Source organism: Meriones unguiculatus, chromosome 15, assembly GCF_030254825.1.
Source record: "Meriones unguiculatus strain TT.TT164.6M chromosome 15, Bangor_MerUng_6.1, whole genome shotgun sequence".
Taxonomy (NCBI): domain Eukaryota; kingdom Metazoa; phylum Chordata; class Mammalia; order Rodentia; family Muridae; genus Meriones; species Meriones unguiculatus.
Window position 1 is genome coordinate 43,442,993 of NC_083362.1, and position 21,350 is coordinate 43,464,342.

Consider the following 21,350-nt stretch of genomic DNA (forward strand, 5'->3'; position numbering starts at 1 on the left):
ATTCTGGGCCTGGAGAGGCAGCTCAGTGCTTAAGAACACTTGCTATTCTTGCAGAGGACCCGGGTTCAAGTCCCAGCCACCCACATGGTGGCTTACAACTGTTGGTAAGTCTAGTTCCAGGGGATTTGACTTCTTGCCTCTGTGGGAGGATTTGCAGGTCTGGTGCGCAGACAGACATGCAGGTAAAACACTAACCCACGTAACATGAAATGGCTAGAAAGAAAAGCATTCACATCTACCATCTCTGTCCACTTAGTACAACGTGGGACAGAGTGCCAAATAATTATGTAAAAAAAGAATATCAACTAAGAATATATCTTTCTGAGAAAAAACTCAAGCGACATATGGGCTGCTGTCATATTCTGAGATCTTTGGAGAGGCACAGCCTGTGAAAAAGGGAAGCCCTGGCCACTTAGAACTTACTACATACACCAGGCTGGCATCAAACGCACAGAGATCTGCCTGCTTCCGGATCCTTCTACTTCCACTGCCGAGTTGCTTGGATAACAGGTGTGAGCCGCCATGCCCAGCTCGATTTGCTTGCTTACTTGTTTTTATTTATGTATTTAGGTAGAGTCTCTATAGTCCAGGTTGGTCTGGAACTTACTAGGTAGCTCATGCTGGTCACAGTAATCCTCACAGTAATCCTCCTGCCTGAGTGCCACCATGTCTGGCTTTAAATCTGTATGCTTTAAAGCTATCTAATTAAAATGTTCAGTTTTATAGTTGCCATGTTTTAAAGCCAACATGTATATTTTTTTCATGTCTAAAACCATTTGGGGGCCCTAAAAATTTCAGAGGTGTTTGCATCTAAAATGGTCTGTCTGACAGCTGGAGAGATGGTTCAGGGTTAAGTACACTGGCTGTCCTTCCAGAAAATGGTCTGTCTTGTAGTTTCCTAACACCGTGGGCTTGTCAAATGATAGCATACGCTGAAGGAGACAAGGAGGGCCTTGTAGAGGACCTCAGACACAAGGCTTTTCTGCCTTCTTGATCTTCATTCTCTCCTCACCTCTCCCCTCCCCTCCCCTCCCCTCCCCTCCCCTCCCTTCCTTTTTCCTTTTTCCTTATTCCTTTCCTTCCCTGCAACCAACAAACCCTGTCCCCTAAGGCAGCCACGAGACCTAGAAGGGTCGCTCTGACCTGCATTCCTGAATGTGGCCTGCCCTACGCTGTCCAGGAAGGAAGGAGCCAAACAGGTGGGTCCTGCCAAGGCCCGCTGGTTTGTCACCGTCAGATCCTACTTCAGAAGAAGTCGCCCCCGCCCTTGCCCTTCGTCAGCTCAGGCTGCATTCCAGCTTTCCCTGCATGTTGGAGCCTTAATTTCTGGGTAACTCTGGGTCACATAAGGCTTTGCTGAGTAGGGCTGGGCTTGCTTTCCTCTTGCCCTCCCGTCTGTTGTGTGAGCCAGCATGACCCTGTGCTGAGCAGGGAAGTCCTTAGGTCTTCACCGCATACACAGCTGCACTCAGGCTGCACAGAGGCTGTGTCTTGTCCAGCACTGTGTGCCCAGGCGCTCCCCTCGGCGTCAGCAAGGTCTTCATCACCTGAAGTGGCGTAATTATTTGTATTATTTATTTATGTTTTCAAGACAGAGTTTATCTGTGTAACTCTGGCTATCCTGAACTTGCTTTGTAGACCAGGCTAGCCTTAAACTCAGGGATCCTCCTGCCTTTGCCTCCTAAGCACTCGGATCAAAGCTGTGCTCCACCATTCCAGGCTTGTATCACTAATTCTTTTAAAGACAGGCTCTCACTATGTGTCCCCGGCTGGCCTGGCTGGCCTTGTACCTGCAACACAACCATCTGCTTCCCTAGTTCTGAGATTATAGGTGTGCACCAGGACATCTGGCCCTGTATAATTATTAATTTCCTTTTTTTTTTTTTTTTATCTCCTGATGGTCAACCTATTGATTCTGCAGGGCAGGAACCTTTGGCAAAGCCCCTGGCCATGAATCAGTTGGTGTGTGTTAAACAGCTGAGTCCACGAGAGTGTGTGCATGCCTCCCCCAGAGGGATTCTGGTTTAGCCCAACACGAGCCAGAACCTTGGAGAATAAAGAACATGCTGCAGACAGAGCCCTCTCCAGATTTCATTAAGCCTGGGCCTGGTGGTTAAAGATTAAAACCTCGGTGCTCAGGAGACTAAGGCAAGAAGTTGAGAAGCTGGAGGCCAACCTGGTCTTGTAGCAAGTTCAAAGCTAGCCTGGGCAAGTTAGTGAGAACCTGTCTCAAAATAAAAACTGAAAAGAGGGTTGGCACATGGGAAGGAGAGGAAGGAGGATCAGGGGCTCAGTGTCAGCCTCAGTTACATGGTTCAAGGCCAGCCTGGGCTATACTATACCTTGCCTAAAAAACAAAAAGGTACAAGAAATGGAGGTTGCTAGGGGCCTGGGGATATAGCTTAGTGGTACAGTTCTTGTCTAGCATGCAGAAGGCCCTTGGTTCAAACCCCAGCCTGGGGGAAAATAATCAAGAGTGCCTACATGAGTGGTGGCAGCATGGTCTTCTGTAGACACCTCATTGTCATTTATTCTTGGCTGGTTAGCATCGGTCGGGGCCCTGGCAGCTCTGTCTGGTTTGGAATGCCTGGGCTTAAGCGGCCATCCCATGTCAGACTTTTGGGTGGCTGAGACCACAGGTGTGTGCACAGGTGTGTGCTGGGCTCCCCCCCCCCCACTGCAATGGGAAGAAATAATCCTGAGATTAAAAGCAAGAGTTTTCACACTTTTTGTCTATTTCATGTGTGTCGATGTGTGTGCACACAGGTCACAGTGCGCATATGAAGTCAGGGAGCAGCTTCCTGGAGTGAGTTCCCTGCTTCTACCTGGGTCCTGCGGCCTGGGCCTGGCCATCAGGCTTGGCAGGAAGCTCCTTTACCTGCTGAGCCAGCTCGCTGGCCCTAAGAGCAAAGCATGAAAGAAAGTGTGCCAGCTTGGTATGGTGGAGCACCCTGGAGGCCGAGGCATGAGCATTGGAACCTGGGCTATGCAGCAAGACCCCGAGTTTAATTTGAAAACAAAAAAGTGTGTCTGTACAGTTGTCTTTTTCAGGTAAGGTCTCGGTATGTAGAGCAGGCTAGCCACTCAAAGATCTGCCTGCCTTGGCCTCTCCAGTACTGGGACGAAAGCTATGAACCACCAGGTCTGGCTGCTTGTTATCTATTTTTAAAAAATTATAATTGACACATTCCTAAGTTTTCTCTCAGTTACATGTAAATTTCTAGCTCTGCTCCCTTTTTTTTTTTTTTTTTCTTTTTATTTATTCTCTCATGTATTTTTAAAGAAAAGGTCTCGGGGAGCCGGGCTGACCAATGTTGAATTTAGTGAAAGATAACCCGGGGCCCCTGACCCTCCTGCTGGGGTTACAGGCACGGGACACCACACCTGGGCCTCTTACTTTTTTTTTTTTTTCCTTCTCTCTTTTTGAGACAGGGTCCCATGTAGAGAGGCTGGCCTCTCTCTAACTTGCCATGGAGCCAAGGATGGCCTTTAACCCAGGACTCTGCCCTCTGCTTCCCCTCTGCTGAGGAACGCCTACCTCTCCAGGGTGCTGGGCATGAACCCAGGTCTTTATGCCCACCAGGCAAGCGCTGCGCGGCTGGGTCACACCCTTAGCCCCCTCTCTGTACTTAAAATTCTGAAAACTTTTAATCATGTGTCCGCGTTGCGGCCTGTGTGTGTGCCGCGTCAGAGGTGCCTGCTTCCCTGGGGTTACAGGTGGTTGGGAGCTGCCTGATGTGGCTCCTGGGAATAGAACTCTGGTCCTCTGCAAGAGCATGCATGCTGCTACCTGCTGAGCTGCTTCTCCAGCCCCACCCCCATTCTATTTATTTATCTACTATTTTGTCCTCACTCCCGTCACCCTCCCTCTGGTCTACACTGCCTCCTGTACACTCCGTATACTAACTGAGATACAAAGGCCCCTTTCCCCCCTTGTCATCCCTGTCAGGGGACCTGCGTCTTTCTGAGCATGTTCCCGCCTTTCAGAGCTTCAGGACATGCCGCAGAGTTTTGAAGTAATCCTCCATTTTCATCAGAAGTTCGCCAACTGTTTATTGTAGCGCAGGTTAGCCTCGCAGGCTAGCCTCAGACTTTGCGTGGTGTCGGCTCACTGAGTGCTGGGGCTGCAGGTGAGCACCACGATACCCTACCTACCGACCTGAATATATAACCCCGGTCCATCTAAGAATCAAGGCATCTGCCCCCCCCCCAGGAGTGACATGTGTCCACAGGGAAGTCTGAGCAGTGTGGACTGTGGACTGCAAGGTTTCGGCATAGCACATGTGGGGTCGTCGTGACTTCACCAGAGGCTCATGGAGACCGGCTTAGTTTGGGTACACTGAATATCTGATGACACACGATACATCTGTCCCATGTATGCAGCGTATGAAAGCCAGGTATTGCAGCATAACCCGTGTAATCACAGCACTCAGGAAGTTGAGGCAGGAGGATTGTTAGGAGTTCCAGAGTTACATGGAGCAAGACCTTGTCTCAGAAAACCAGACAAGGGACGGGCAATGGTGGTGCATGCCTTTAGTCCCAGGACTCAGAAGGCAGAAGCAGGCAGATCTCTTGGGTTTGAGGCCAGCCTAGTCTACAGAGCGAGTTACAGGACAGCCAGGGAAGCACAGAGAAACCCTGTCTCAAAAAGCCCAACCAACCAACCAAAACCACCACCACTACCATCACCGCCAAAACAAAGAAATAACAAAACCAAACACAGAACAACAAAATGTAGGAGTATTTGTGTTCAATCGAGACAGAAGCCAAATAACAAATGACAGTTTATTATTCCAATGACTCACAATATCAACATCAAGCTGATGAAAATACAGTATGTGAATTGCTTAACGCCACAGTCAACTGCAGTTATTTTGGAGGTCAGCCTTTCATACGTACATAAAAGTCCCCCATTCTGTAGATTAATCTTCACCTGGTAAAGCCTGGGCAAGAGAGAGGCCTCCGGGGGGAGGGTGGCCCCAGGCTAGGACAGGGTTGCAGTCACTGCGTGGGCCGTGAGCCCCGCTCCACTCCTGCAGGACTGAGAGTTCCGGGGTGCAGCATTTTTCCAGGTTTAACAGGTCAAGATGGAGCACGGTAGAAGGCACACTTCCACCTGAGGACAGTATTTGTTCTCCTCAAAGGTATTTGCAAGTTTGAAGAAAGAAAGTCAAATTGTGTTGGTTGTATTTCTGAGACGGAGTTTCACTGTGTAGCCCCGGCTGTCCTAGAACTCAGAGATTCACTCACCTCTGCCTGCCAGGTGCTGGGATTAAAGGCGTGCCACCGTGCTTGCTGTAGATGACATGGCTTTGACACACTGAGATCGTGGGCTCCTTCAACTGACTTTTTTAAACATTAATTTTCCTATTTGTGGTGCAAGTGCTGGTGGAGCCCAAAACCAAAGGGTTCACCGAGGGGCCGGCCGCACGATGGCCCTTTGAGAGAAAAGACAAAGGAAAGAATTTCTTTTTTTTTGAAGGCTTTTGTCAAATGTGGTTTGCTTTGTATGTACATACAACGGTTAGAGGCAAAAATTAGGTTAATTGTTACAGGCAGGGAATGGATATTTTCACTTGTCCGTGTGTATGTGAGGGAGGGGTAAAGACAGGGAGGGAGAAAATATTTTTCAGTTGAAGTGAGTCTGTAGCTTCCTGAGAAGGCTCTCGCGGTTGAGATGATGGTTGTGGTACTCAGTCTGTTCAACAGGAGTTATTTTGTCCATTACTGGGGAAGTGGACCAGGTTGTCGCTTAATGACCAGACGGGATACACAGATTAAGTTTGGCTGAGAGAGATGCAAGCGTGCTTTTACATTGATAAACAGTTGTCATTCTTCCTTGTCTGAGGGGTTGAGTCAAAATTTACATAAATTAGGGGGAGGCTGAGCCTGGAAATTAGAAACGTTACATAAATGTAGATAGTAGTAGTGAAATAAAATCAGGCAGCAGTCACTTTAGTATCTATTTACAAGCCTTTCTAACGCCGTGGCCTGCAGCTCACATGCAGGTGACCTGTGTCACGCCCTCTTCCTGGTCAAACTGTCCATCATCCAGTTCCCGGAGGACGCTGTCGCTGCTGCTGAACCCCGAAAAGCTGTCGCTGGGTGCAGGCTGCTCCTCTTTGGTCCAGCACTCTCTGGAGGGAGTGAGGGGGCCCTCCTCAAGAGGGGCTTGGCCTCCTGCGGGTTGGGACACCCTTGTGTCCAGGCCGATGCTCCGGCTGCCGACCTTGTTCCTGTCCTCGCCCTTCAGCAGCCGGCTGACTTTCCTCTGAAACAAGGAGATTGTCAAGCAGGGCTTGGAACATGGGCCTTGCTCTCTGTGGCCCCCTCCATCCCCCAGCCTGAAACTCCCCTTTCCTTCCCACTCCTCGATGTAGGGGCCCCAGGTGTGGCTGAGGGCCTAGGCCCTCCGAGGATGTTGCTGGAGGCCATGGCTCCATCCGTCCTCAGTACCTTGGAGGAGATCCTACTCATCTCTAAGGTCCAGCTCAGAGCCCTGCTTCTCTCTGCCTGCCTTGCGAATCTGCTCTTGGCTTGGCCTTCTCAGTGTCCTTACTTATGTCTAAGGTCCAGCTCAGAGCCCTGCTTCTCTCTGCCTGCCTTGCGAATCTGCTCTTGGCTTGGCCTTCTCAGTGGCAGGTGGGTTGTGCGCACATTTCTCAGGAGAGACATGAGTTAAATTGTACTTGGGGAAACAAAGCGAGCAAGAAACAAGTGAGTGCTGTCTGGTGGCGGTGGTGTAATGGTGTCTCAACAGCAGAAAACTATGCTTTAGTGGGTTCCTTGTCTCTTTGTCATTTGTCATAAGAGGCACAGGGGCATCCTGGGAAAAATGCATTCTAAAGGTCCCTTTAGAACAAGGGTTCTCAACCTGTGGGTTGGAATCTCTCAGGGGGTTGGGCTAGGCTGTCACAGGGGTTACCCAAGACCATCGAAAACAGGTATTTCACTGCAACTTAAAACAGCAGCCAAGTTACGGTTATGAAATAGCTATGCAAGTAAATTTATGGCCGGGGGTCACCACAACACGAGGAACTGTACTAAAGGGTCTCAGCCTTAGGAAGGTAGAACCATGGCTTTTGAATGACTACCTGGAATGTCTTTGGGGTCTAAGCAGACCCCTTTTCTGGTCCTGCTGCAAACAGGGTTAGTGCTCTGCAGTTTGACCCAGCCCATTCTCATTTGAGGTTTCAAAGCCCATGCCAGGCCTGGTCTCTTCGCTCCCTCTCTCTCCTTCTCTATCTCTGTCTCTGTCTGCCTGTGGATGTAGCTCTCAGCTCCAGCACCATGCATGAAGCCGTGCTCTCCAAGATGATAATGGACTAACCGTCTGAAATTGTCAGTCCCCAATTAAATGCTTTCTCTTACAAGAGCTGCCTTGGTCATGGTGTCTCCTCACAGCAGAACAGTGACTAAGACAGTAGACGTCTGCCATGATGGTGTCTCTGCCATGTAAACTTAGGTCAAAAGATCTCTTAGCGACAGAAGGAGCTGGAGGAGGCCTCAAGCCCAGCATGAGGCTGTCCAGGAAGCTATGATTGCTTTTTTGCTTCACCCTCACTGCTAATGTGTCACACACTGGATCTAATCACAAAACCTCAGCTCTTCAAGCAGAATAAGGACTCAGAAATCAAACTAGTCATTAAGTATTCTTTCCATTCTCAAAGAGTTTATTCACCCTATATTCATTTCAGTGTTAGTCAAGCACTAAGATTACACTTTACTGTGTGAAAGGCTGAAGTTATAAAACTCTTAGAAAAAACCTGGCCTCATAGGCTGGTCTTAACAAAGTTTCTTACTCCGTCTCACTGGCACACCCTTGCTCTCACCAAATGCAAACATCAGATCCTTGACCCTTGTCCTTTTTTGCCCCTATTCAAAATCTGCAGAGCTGAGTGCTCGAAGTGAGGACTGCGAGGTCCTCTGGGGAGGGGCCAGATTTGAGAGTGGTGCCCTGATCAGTGACAGGCCTGGACTGGGCTTCCTCAAGCCTGGCTAGCAGGGCCTTTCCCACAGACACAAAGATCCCCGGGGCTTGTGCTCAACCTTCCACCCCCACAGGGAGGCCCTGCGGCCCTAGGCTGCAACAAGGACAAAGGTGATGTTTGCAATACATTACTGTATGTCAGATAACAGAGGCCCGCTCTCACTGCAATGAGAACCTCCTTAATAAAGACAGAAAGCTCTTTAGAATAAGCTGTTGTTCACAGTAACTTATCTTAGATAACTGTTAATAAGTAAACAGCCATCGGTTGTAAATTTCAAATAGCATCTGACAAAATACCTAACACTGTATCCTAAAAGATTTCAGAGCACACTCCTTTGCTCATCCGAACTCTTTACTGTTTGATTAATGTGTCTTTCGTAATGATACTGCTTCTCCCACACAACCTCACCCCATGTGAAACCTTTTTTTACAATCAGACAACTTGTGATGTCCTAATAACTGGAAATGTTGGAGTCTGAAGCCAAGCCTACTCTTGGAGACCATCCATTTCAGTCCCGCATTCTTCAGGGGTCCCCCATGAAGGGATAAGACCAAAGAGGACTGGCCCCACCCTGGCATTGCAGTCATCTGCCTTGTTCTTTTCACAGTATATTCATCACATTTGTAAAAACTAAATAAAACTTCCTGTTACAGAAACATACACACACATTAGATACAGACACACACTGTGGAGAACCTGGCAGAACACAGAATGGAAGGAAAGCTCACCTATAATCTTAGCTCCAGCAAGACTTGTGTTGGAACCCTGACATCACCTCTCTCCTTTCTCCTCTCCCCCATCCCATCCCCCTCTCTCTCTCTCTGCATATTCGTGGTTCTCCAACCCAACACAAGCTTTTGTAGCTCATCTCCCTCTTAGCACTCCACTGCAGTTCCTCTCTATGTCAGTGTTTTTGTACTGTTCTCCGGGTGTACTCGTGGCCTTTCCTGCTATCTTCTGAGAGTTTCCCTACAAAGTGAGGGGGAATTATGCTGATTTGGATGCAGATCCAATGCCACCCTAATAACCCTCTAACGTGCCACTCTTGTGTAAAAGAAAAGGGATCGACCCATTCTGTTAGTGTCTTTTCTTGATGCTGTGGCAAAACCCCGAGAAAAGCAGCGTGAGGTAGGTTTGTTTAGTCTCACAGGTTGAGGGTACAGTTTGTCCTGATGGGGAGAGATGGCAGAAGACGGTTATGACAGCTGGTCACACTGTGTGCAGTCAGGAAACAGGAGTGAAGGCTGTGCTCAGCTCACTCTCTGCTCTTTCTCCAGCCCCGGGAAGGAAGGCGTTGCCCGCTTTTGAGGGGGGGGTCTGTGTTTTAGTGAGGGTCTCACTGCATGAAGACACCATGACCAGCGCAACCCTTAGAAAGGAAAGCGTTCAGCTGGGGCTGGCTGACAGTTCAGAGGTTTGGCCCATTACCATCATGGCGGGGACCATGGCCATCTGAACTAACCTGTACTCCATGTTTATTGCCCTGCTTTTCCTAAGATCTGAGAGTGGAAACAACCTGAGCCAACATCCATCGGCTGATGAGCAGATAGAGAAAAGGACACTGTCCCTCCTGCCGCTGGTGCTGACGGGAAATGAGAAAAGACAAGGCTCGGAAAGACAAGAACCACATTCTTACTGACACGCAGAATACGGGAAAGTTAATCTCATAAAATTACAAGTAGAATGGTGTCTACCTGACGCTTGAGAGTGGGGGTGGGGGAGGAGAGGTCAACCAGTGGATGCAAGTTACAAGTTACACATTTTGGTCGGCTGTGGCCTCGCTGGGTGACTGTGTACACTTGATTTCAAACTTTTCACCATAAACAAGTGAAAAATGTCTGAGAAGGCTGATATGCTAACAATTTAAAAATTATACGACATATGTGTGCATTGAAACATCACATTGTACACACACACACACACACACACACCACACACACACACACACCACACACACACACCACACACACACACACACCACACACACACACCACACACACACACTCTTTAAAATTATTATGTAATTTTAGGGTCTAGAGAGATGACTCCCGTGATAGTTAAGTGCACTTGATGCTCCTGCAGAGGAGCAGGCTTTGTTCCTAGCACCCATATGGTGGCTCACAACAGTCTGTTTCAAAGATGCCCTCTTCTGGCCTCCCTCGGCCCCAGGCATGCACATACATATATGCAAGCAAAACATTCATACTTAAAAAATAAATTTAAAAATAATCTTAAGAAATTATGTACCACTTAAAATTAATTTAAATAAAAACACATCCACACTGCAAAAAAATAAACACTGCGTGCCTCCTGGGGGCCAGTCTCTCCGTTTTTCTCTTAATGACAGAACTTCCTCCCACCGACATCCCACAGTGTCTGGGTATATAATGTTTCACTATGATATCAACACAGAAGTCACACTTCTAGCCTTCTTTGGAAGTGGCTATGGAGAGCTGGAGGCATTGAGGTGAAAGCAATAAGAGAAGAAATGCTTGCCCTCAGAAGTCACTGCCCAAGGCTCATACCTGGGACTCTGATTTCTGTATCTCGGTGGCTGAGTGTGTTATCAACTGGCATAGGAGCCCCTGGTCTGCAGAAGTACCCACTTCTGAGGGTGGCAGGGCTGAGCCAGGTCACGGAGCTCCAGCCCACCCCGAGTGCCTGCCCATCTTTATGTACCACTGGAGTCATTTCCTATGTGGAATTCGATTTTTATGGGATTGGTGTGTTTACTTATGCTCTGCATGCCGTGTGTCCATGTGGAGGACAGGGACAGCTTCGCAGGGTTGCCTCTCTCCCTTTACATCACGGCTTGCAGAGACTGAACTCAACACGTTAGATTGGCAGCAGGACCACCTCGGCTGCCATCTTAAATACCAGCTGGAACAGCTTAGTAGCTGGTTATTTACAAACTGGCAATCAACATAGAAAAAATGCTGTTGATGACTAATGCTTCTCACTTAATTTTCCCTGACTTTCTGATTATGAAAAGTTCCAAAATGTAGAAAATTTAAAAGAGAATAAGTGCCCAGAGCCCTCCACCGAATTAAATACTTGCTGCTTCAGAGATGTGTGTAGGCACTGGAACATCAAACTGACTGATAAACTACATTTCTGTATTCACAGCTGATGGTCCTTTTAGCTGGAGAAAATACAGGACCATTTGGCATTCCTGGATTTTTCTTCAGTCTCTTTATACCATTAGCAGAATTTAATGATTTGGTGTTGGAAGAAAAACACTCCTTTAAAAATAATTACAACCTCTCATATTGCTAGTCATGGCACCAGACACATTTAGACATGTTTCCAAAGCAAGTCCCAAGAGCTCCAAGTGTGTGCTTAACACTGTTCGTATTTTAAAAGGCTAATGGTGACCTGGCCGGGCAACAGGTACTGTCTGTGTCCTTTGAAGCTTCTTGTCAGCTTCCCAGTCTACTGTGGATGGGAGTCCTATTCTGAGCCTGTAAAAACCGAACATTTTAAAAGTTTTTTTAAACTGTGTGTATGTGCACAGGTGTTTGCAGAGTGCAGAAGAAGTGGTCAGAGCCCATGTCGCTAGAGTTTACAGGTGGTTGTGAGCTGCCCACAGCAGTGCTGGGAATGGAACGCGGTCCTCTGGAAGAGCAGCACACGTGTGTGTTTCTGTAACATAAACACCCAGGAGGGGATGGCTGAGTCGTGTGTGTGTGTGTGTGTGTGTGTGTGCGTGTAAGGTCACATGAAGTGGCTAGGCCATCTTCTAGAGTGCCTAGATTGCTCACATCCCTCCCCACAGAGACTGTTCTGCTTGCCCGTGAGCACCACCAGCTCGTGGTTATGTCAGAGTCAGGAGTTTAGCCTTTGGAATACGTGCATGACGGCATCTCACTGTGGGCTGCATTTGCACTCCCATAACCAATAACTAGAGCATCTTTTCATGTCCTGATTTCCTGTGTGCATACCCTCACTGGTAACTGTAGTTTTCTTACTGTTGGTGTTTGGGGTTCTTGGTGAACTCTTGCCACAGCCCAGTTACAGATGGGATCTGTAAGGGTTTTGTGGTCTGCGGCTTATCTTTCCTTCTTTTAGTGGTAGAGTCACATGGCACAGGTTTTTATTTTCATGAAATCTAATTGATCAGCGTTTTGTTTTGTTTTGTTTTTCGAGACCAAGTTTCTCTTTGTAGCCCTGGCTGTCCTGGAACTCACTCTGTAGACCAGGCTGGCCTGCCTCTGCCTCCTGAGTGCCGGGATCAAAGGCGTGCATCACCACTGCCTGACTGATTTGTCACCTTTTAATGGGTCAAGGTTTTGCTATTATGTCTAGGATCTTTTTGAACTTCACAGACATTTCTCCACAATGGCTATTCTGAAGGTTTTCCAGTTTTACTAATGTAAGTAACTTTTGATGTCCTAGAGAAAATGGGGCTGAGGGCACAGCTCCATGTGTCTACAGCAGTGGTGGCAGCCGCTCCCAGCCCTCCTGTGGGGGAGAGGCAGGAGGGTGAGGATTCCCAGGTGTGGGACACTGAGGCATTCCTGCTGCTGCCTCTGCGGTGTCTCAGCCCTGGGCTCCCACGTCCCACTTTCTCTGTAGCTTCAACAGCATGCGCCACACTGACCAGCTCTGTCCAGCCCGTGAGCCCACTCACTTGATCTCGCTCTTGGTTCTGGCAGCACCTGGGCCCAGGGCACACACTGTAATCTCTAGAGGCTCCCGTCCTGGTGGTGAGGTAGTAGGACTCACCGAATGGCAGCCACACTCAGGGCCTCTTCCTGGGGAGGATTTTGTAACTCTCACCCTGGCTCTTTCCTCCTCTCTGTCCTATCCTCCTCCCCCCTCCCACACTCCCTTCCACACTTTCCAATTGTCCTCACTCCCTTTGTGAATCCAGACAGTCTTCCTCTCCATCTCTTTGGAGTGGAGTCTCGGCCTGGCTTTTCCTTCACTGCATCACGTAGAAGCATCTTCACATCCACCATATTGCAAGGAAGGCTTGCTTCCTTTCGTCTTTTTAATGTTTGGGGCTGAATCGGGAGCCTCATGAACACAAGGTGAATGCTCCGCCACTGAGATCTATCCTCGGCTCTAGATTTCAAGTTGAAGAAGGAGTCTAGTATTTTCAGAGAATCAAGAAACTGCTATCAACTCTAAGTAGGAAAGACTGTAAGGAGCTGACTTGGACTCAGACACAACTGCACGGCCCTCCATTGATCCAAATCCCATGGAGGTTGTAAATGCGTGTGGCCCTTCCTAAATGGAGAATGTTAAAAATAGGAAAGGAAAGAAAGCTTGTTACATAATGAAGTCACTGTGTGGAAGAAGAGAGAGTAAAAACTGGTGCTGGCTAGTTCCGGGTCAACTTGATATAAGCTAGAGTCGTTTGAGGGGAAGGAACCTTAGCTGAGAAAAGGCCTCCATGAGATCTGGCTCCAGACAAACCTGTAGCACATTTTCTTAATTAGTGATTTATGGGGGCTGACAGCCTGTTGTGGGTAGGGACACCCCCGGGCTGGTGGTCCTGGGTTCTGGAAGAAGCGGGTTGAGCAAGCCAGCAAGCAGCAAGCACCTCTCCATGACCTCCAGGTTCCTGTTCTGTCTGAGTTTCTGTCCTGGCTTCCTTTCCATGATGAACAGTGGTATGGAAGTGTGAGCAGAATAAACCCTTTCCTTTCTAGCTTGCTTTTGGTCATGGTAGTTCATCACAGCAATAGTGACCCTAACTAGGACAAATCTTTCTGGACATTCTTTCACTGCTAGCCTTGCTGTTTCTTGACAGTATATACTCCCCAATAAACTCTCGAGGCAGTGCCATCCTCCCTGAGGTGAAGGGGCTCACCTGTGGGCGCTAAGCCAGTCTTTCTAGATGGTGACCCTCCTGCCGCCCCATCTTCCCGCCCACTTCCCTACCTCTCAAGCTACTTCCGCAGCCAGGCAACCCTGCTCCAGAGTTAACTGAAATTAACACAGCGCGGCTAAACTGCAGACACTGTTGGTGTGTGAGGGCCCTCTTGCGAGTTAGGCATCACCCCTTTCCTCCACCCTACTAGGATTGGTAGCCGAGGCCTGGGAGCTCCAGTGACAGGACAGGTTAGCAGCACGGATCTGTGTTGTACGCACACAGGGACTGTGTAGAAGAGAGGCAAAAACTCAGGGAAATGGCTTGGTGTGGAAGACTGAGCTCAGCACGGCTTTTACAGAGGCTGACAGACCGTGGATGAGTACCCGGCCCAGGAAAGGCAGCGTGCGCTTCTGGGGAGGCAGTTTATGGGAAGGAGCACCAACAGGAAAACAATGGAGGATGAGTTCTAGATTCGAGTCGGGGAGAATCACGGGCATTATCAGGAACCTCTTTCCAGCAGGGGCAGTGGACGTGCGCACACACTGGGAGCCTGCTACCTCTGTAAGGTGAGGCATATGCCATTACATGGCAGGAAAAAGGGGCAGAGAGCACTTCCTGTGTCTTTCTTCATTTTCTGGAGCTCAAAAGGGTCCTTAAGCCGCTGCGCTGCATGTTGGAACGGCATATTTCAGTAGCCTTTGGAACTGTCGGGGGAAGGCTGGCATATATCCTTTCTTTCTAAAAACAATTACAGTTTTAATTTTATTAGCTAATGTATGTGAATGCACGTGTGTGTGAGTGTGGGTACATACGTGTGCGCACGGCATGTGTGTGGGTCAGAGGACAATTTGGGGAGCCCGTTTTCTCCCTTCTACAATGGGTTCTGGGGGAGCCAGTCAGTTTCTCTGTTACATTCTTCTTTAGGAGACTGTTCCATGCTGAGCCTGTGCGTCCTATCGGTACTCATGTTTAGAACGACAGAGAGAGCTTACGGATTGAATGCTTTACTGTCATGTCTTATAATGTCAAAATGGGTGAATTTTACTCACTTCTGGGGTCTGAGCAGCTGAACTCCACGTAACTGGCCTTTGGAGAAATACGACCTGCTTTGTAGCCAAATTCCCTTCACTGAAAGTTAAAATAGTAACATTAGTATTTGTGAATTAGGAATTTTTTTCAATCCTAGAGAACTTTTAATTACTTTTTAAACTTAGGATACCAACAAATGGATTTCATTATGGCACTTTCATATACATGTGTCATTACACTTTGTTCTACTGAATTAGTCATTTTCTCTATATTCGACTAGGTTGGCCCAATATATCCTTTCTGGGGTAATCTTCTGATCTCCAAAGAGTTGTGAAATAGGACTCTATAAATTACACTGGAAAACAGAGAGAAAAACCCCTTCTATTAAAAAAAATAATTGGGGGGGGCATTGGCGAGATCACTCCATGGTTTACAGTACTGGCTGCTCTTGCAGAGGACCTGTGTTCTGTTCCCAGCGCCCACATGGTGGCTCACTGCTGGCTGCAACTCCAGTTCCAGGGGATCCAGCGCCCTCTCTTGGTCTCCGTTGGCATCAGGCATGCACATGGTACCCAAACAAACATGTGGGCAATACATCCAGACACATGAGAGTTAACTAAATCAGAAGCTGGGGAGCTGACTTAGGAGTGGACCCTGCTGGCGGGGAGGGATGGCTGAGCAGCTAAGAGCACTGGCTTCTCCACCGGAGGCTCAGGTTCAATTCCCACCATGGACTTACAACTGCCTGGAACTTCAGTTCCAGAGGATTGGATGCCCTCTCCCTCGCCTGGCCTCAGGGGGCATGCGTATACACGGTGACATAAATGCAGAGAACCTGAGCTCATTTCCCAGCACCCGCAGCAGGTGGCTACACATCCTCCAGCAAAGGGATCTGACGTCGTCTTCTCTCTTCCGGGGCACTTGCACACACGGGCATTCATTTACACAGACACGTAAACAAAATAACTAAAAATCCTCTTAAAACAGAACCAACCCCCACCTTTGATTATACCCTCACCAGTTTTGCAAAAATTATTTTCTTTTTTTTTGTTTGTTTGTTTCCTCTTTGGTCCTCTCACTGACTTTATTTTTTATACCTGTGACCACCATGTATTTAAGCAAGTTTCTTGCTAGTTCTAAATCATGCTGTTATTTTATATATATATATATATATATATATATATATATATATATATATACATGTAAATATATAATATATAATATATATGTATATATTATATATATACATATATATGTATATATATAGTCTTCCTCATGAATTATTTCCTTGAGATGAATGCTCCGGAATGAGATTATCAGGTGAAAAGGTATGATGTAAGGCACGTGTACGCACTGTCGGGGGCTAATTTGAGAAGCCACATACACGGACCTTCATACGTGTTTTCCACTGAGACAGCGCAGCCACAGCCGCTTCCCTTCACCGCAGATGCCTCTGTGTAGCCAGCCACTCAGTATTCTCCTACTCAGCTGTCGCGGCAAAGCGCCCCTCGCCAGAGCCCCCTCAGGGTGGGTGGGAGCCTCTGAAGGACTTCCCGGTGTCCCTGGGTTTGTGGGGACTGTTGCTCAGTAACCACCTTTATTATGCAAAGAACCCGACAGAGCAGTCCTGTGGGCTGCAACTGTGCGCTTTTATCTGAAGATGAAGGCGAGGGGAACTTCTCCGCACAGCAGGCAGCGGAGGGGTGCTGGCGGAGCTTGCCGAAATTATGGGTGCCACCGATCTGGGGACACAGGAAAACCTTCCCTCAAAGTAGGAGGAGACCGCTACAATTTTATTTTATTTATTTTTAAAAAGATTTATTTATTTATTGTTTATACAGTGCTCTGCCTACACGTATGCCTGCAGGCCACTGTAGGGCACCAGGTCTCACTAGAGATGGTTGGGAGCCACCATGTAGGTACAGGGAATTGAACTCAGGACATTTGGAAGAGCAGCCAGTGCTCTTAACCTCTGAGCCATCTCTCCAGCCCCACAATTTTACTTTTAAAAGACCTTTTTTTTTTTTTTTAGATTTACTTATGTATTTTATGTATAGGGGAACTTCATCTGCATGTATGTCTGCAGTTTTATGTCAGAAGACACCAGACAGTAGTGAGCTGCCATGTGGGTGCTGGGATTTGAACTCAGGACCTATGGAAAAGCAGTGAGTGTTCTTAACCACCCCTTTAAAAGACAGCTTATAGTCCAGTTTCATTTTAATTTGACCCTATCTTGTCAGAACACAACACTTTGAATGACTTTTGGAGATAAACAGTGAGGCATCACGGAAGGGATTATCATATAGACTAGACTGCAACTGTGTCTGGAAGTCATGGGGAACACTGGGAAAAGCCATGACTTAGGAACCAGACAGTTCCTGGGTTCAAATCCAAGCCCTGTCACAGTGCCCAAAGCTCATGGCCTTCCTGTTCCCCACCGTTTCTTAAGGACCTAGGGAGGATAAGAAAGTCTCCCCCTGTGCAGCTACTAGAAGAAACACATGTATGTGGCTTGGGGCCTGGAGAGGCAGCTCAGTGCTTAAGAGCACTTGCTATTCTTGCAGAGGACCCGGGTTCAAATCCCAGCACCCACATGGTGGCTTACAACTGTTGGCAAGTCTAGTTCCAGGGGATTTGACTTCCCTCCTCTGTGGGAGGATTTGCAGGTCTGGTGCGCAGACAGACATGCAGGTAAAACACTAACCCACTTAACATGAAATGGCTAGAAAGAAAAGCATTCACATCTACCATCTCTGTCCACTTAGTACAACGTGGGACAGAGTGCCAAATAATTATGTAAAAAAAGAATATCAACTAAGAATATATCTTTCTGAGAAAAAACTCAAGCGACAGTGCTCACAGGAGAAAGGGGAAGATTTCTGGGCAACGTTCTAGGTGGGGAAATATAGGAGGGCACAGGCCTGGATTAGAAACACAGGGCAGGCCAGGGAGGTAGTGCTCCAGAGTGGGACACCTCTGAACACAGCAGGAAATGCAAGTCTCTCTAGCCTCCGCTGCTCACTCTGCCTGGTACGCACACTCCAGGTCAAGGCCGAAAGCTCTGGCTGCGGAAGGGAGAGGCTTTTGACTACAGAGCCTTCTGATTGGGGATGAGTTTAGGCTGTTCTGAGAAGTCTGGGTTCTCAGCATCTGCTTTGCTAAGACTTCAGGTTATGATGTTCAGACTACATTGAAGTGGAGAGTAATGAGGGGAGGTAAAAACAGGTGTCTGTCCTATCATCCCAAGGCAATTAGGCTGCTTAAACTTATAGCCTTGATGTTACTCAGGAGGAAGCAGCGGCAGAAGAAACTCTCTGACCTGTGTGACATTTGAGCATCATATCAAAACCCAGTCACTGAAAGCTTTGCTTAAAAATTCCAGTGTCACCAGATGTGGTGGTGCACTTGAGAGCCAGAGACAGGCAGATCTCTGTGAGTTCAAGGACAGCAGGTTCTACACAGTGAGTTTCAGGACTGCCAGGGCTATGTAGAGAGACCCTGTTTTAAAGTAATGAATGAATGAATGAATGAATGAATGAATGAATGAAAAAATTCCAGAGAATTCAGTTTTGCACAGAAGTAAGTAGTATGTTATATATATTTATAAGAAGACAAAACAATGCCACCATCAAAGCCCTCCAAACTAAAAAGTCCTAAATGCAGCCTGATAATCCTTTCAGGGATGCTTAAATTTTGAACTTATTTTTGTGGGACGTCATGGGGCTGAAGATGTGATTTGGTGCTGCAGCTCTTGCTTAGCGTGCCTGAGGCCCCGGGACACAGAAAGACAGAGACACACCACAGGGAGAGCAGGGAGTAAAAAGACAAGACATTCATCAAGACAAGACACCAAGACATTCATGGTGAAGTTACAATACACCGCACTAATAAAAGACTGTCATCCGTAAAGAAGCTAAGCAACAAGGAGGTCTCTAGGGAGATGCTTAATCCTCATTCAGAGAAGGGCAAAAAGCATAGACATCGGAAGCCGGAGAAGACAGGGAACAGGACAGCAGCCTACCACAGAGGGCCTCTGAAAGACTCTACCCAGCAGGGTATCAAAGCAGATGCTGAAACTCATAGCCAAACTTTGGGCAGAGTGCAGGGAATCTTCTGGAAGAAAGGGGAGATAGAAAGACCTGAAGGGGACAGGAGCTCCACAAGGAGACCAAGAGAGGCAAAATATCTGAGCCCAGGGACACCTGCAGAGACTGATACTCCAACCAAGGACCATACATGAAGAAGATCTAGAACCCCTCAGATGTAGCCTATAGGCAGCTCAGTCTCCACACAGGTTCCCTAGTAAGAGGAGCAGGGGCTGTCTCTGACATCGACTAAGCGTCTGGCTCTTTGCTCACCTTTCTGTGTGTGTGCACGTGTTTGTGTGTTGGGGGGAACCTTGCCAAGCCACAGAAGAAGAGGATGCACCCAGCCCTGATAAGACCTGATAAGCTAGAGTCAGATGGAAGTGGAGGAGGAGCTCCCCTATCAGTGGACTAGGGGTGGGGCATAGGGGGAGAAGGGGAAGGGTGGGACTGGGAGGAGATGAGGGAGGTGGCTACAGCCAGGATACAAAGTGAATAAATTGTAATAAATGTTGTGGGTATTAATATTTACTATTGATGTATCTTTTATTAAGCAGCAGTTAGTCCTAAACCAGCTGTATACCCAAATCACCACACAGAGACTGGGGTTTATTTAATTAACCTAGAGCACAATGCTGGGCAACAGTTACTCCATCCTAAACCTCCAAGCCCGCATAGTTTCCTACCATTCAGATTTCACCCATTATACTTGCTTTTAGTCATATCTTAGGTCTGGTTCATTTTTCCACGTGGTTCCAAGTCCTCTCCTGTGGATTCTCCCTTTCTCCTGCTTCCTCTCTCCCCTCTGCGGACCAGGATGCCCCACCCTATCCTCTCCATTGCTCAGCAGTGGGGCTGGTTGTTTAAGTGACAACACAGAGAACACATGGTGGCATGTTTACACAAACTTGAGACAGGTGGTGCTTAGAATAAGCATCAAATGCAATGTCTTGATTGAAACCAGACAGTTGGGTAGAGGTTCAGCATTTGAATGAACAAGGGTACATTCCACGAGAATATTATATCAACAAATAAATAATAAATCAATTAAAAATTAGCACTCCAAAAAAAGAATGCTTTGACTTATTTTAAAAAAAAAGGACTGTTATCAACTATGTTTAAATAATTTATAAATACAATCTTAAAAGTGAGCAAAAGACTCAAGCAGGTACTTAACCAAAGAACTCAGGTGGCCCATGAAATGAAAATGTGCTCAACCTTTGTCATGACTAAAACTGTAAATAAAAGAGGCTGGAGAGAGGGGTGGCTGAGAGCACACAGATGGCGGTGGCCCTGTGTAACTCCGGTTCCAGGTGATCCCACATCTTTTCCAGCTTCTGTGGGGTCCTGCACTCACACAGCACACACACACACATATTCAAGCACACACAGGAACACAGAAAATAAAAACAAAGCAAACAAAGAAAGGTCACATGGAGGAGGGATGGCTCAGAGGTTGGGAACACTCTGCTCTTCCAGAGGTCCTGAGTTCAACTCCCAGCAACCACATGGTGACTCCCAACCATCTATAAGGAGATCTGGTGCCCTCTTCTGGTGTGTATGCATACATACAGGCAGAATGTTGTATAAATAAATCAATCTTCAATCACATGGAAACTGCACAGATCACTACGCACTTCCCGGAATGGTGCCGTTGTGAAGTGGTATTTCATGCTTGAGAAGAGGGAACGCTTTACCCTACTGCGAGTGAAACCTGAAGCAACCTATTTGGGGCAGCTTGACCCTTACGTAGCTGAACTAAACAAATGCCCGGTGACCCGGCACTGTTTACAGGGAGCCCAGGGCTGCGCACCGGGGTTTCTGCTTGAGCTAAGAGGGCTGGCCACAACCACCAACAGAAGGCGTGCACACCGCTGTGGGCCGACAATGTGCAGAACAGACACCCGCATCGCTGCACACAGACATAACTGTGTCTGTGAAAGCAACACAGGGAGGGAACAGAGCTTTGCACCACGGACTCCCAGAGGTGCCCGTGTGCCTGTAAATGAGCCCTGTCCTTTTCCCTTATAAGTAGCCCTAATTGAACTCACCCAACCCAACCGAACAGAAAGAACGGCTTTGTCTTTGAGCACTTAGTCACATGTGAGGTAAAAGGTCTTAAAGGCATGCAGCCTGTGTGGTGAATTCACCCGCGACCCCCGCACTGAGGTGATGGAGGTAGGAGGCAGGGCTTCACAGCCAGCTCAGCTACATAAGCAGTTTGACACCAGCTGAAGCTACACGAGGGCTCCTCTTAAGCAAACACACAAACCAACAACAAACTCAAAATAAGAAACCAAAAAGGCCCACTGCTGGTTTTTACCACAGTCGGGTAAGTCCCGGTGTTTGGGAGGGTGAGGGAAGACAGGGGATTTGGGATCTGCCCCGGCTACAGAGCAAGTTCCAGGACAGCCAAGGTTACAT

General features: G+C 47.8%; 1 protein-coding gene across 1 annotated transcript in view; it reads right to left on the bottom strand.

The window, feature by feature from the left end:
* Window positions 1-4,771: 4,771 nt before the first annotated feature.
* Window positions 4,772-21,350, bottom strand: part of Rftn2 (raftlin family member 2) — a 52,872-nt gene continuing 36,293 nt past the window's right edge. Inside the window, exons 8-9 of the mRNA XM_021642335.2 lie at window positions 14,862-14,940; window positions 4,772-6,271 (exon numbers count right to left, since the gene is read on the bottom strand). Coding sequence (XP_021498010.1) covers window positions 5,999-6,271; window positions 14,862-14,940 — 352 coding nt within the window. The 3' untranslated portion in view covers window positions 4,772-5,998. The remainder of the gene's footprint in view (window positions 6,272-14,861; window positions 14,941-21,350) is intronic.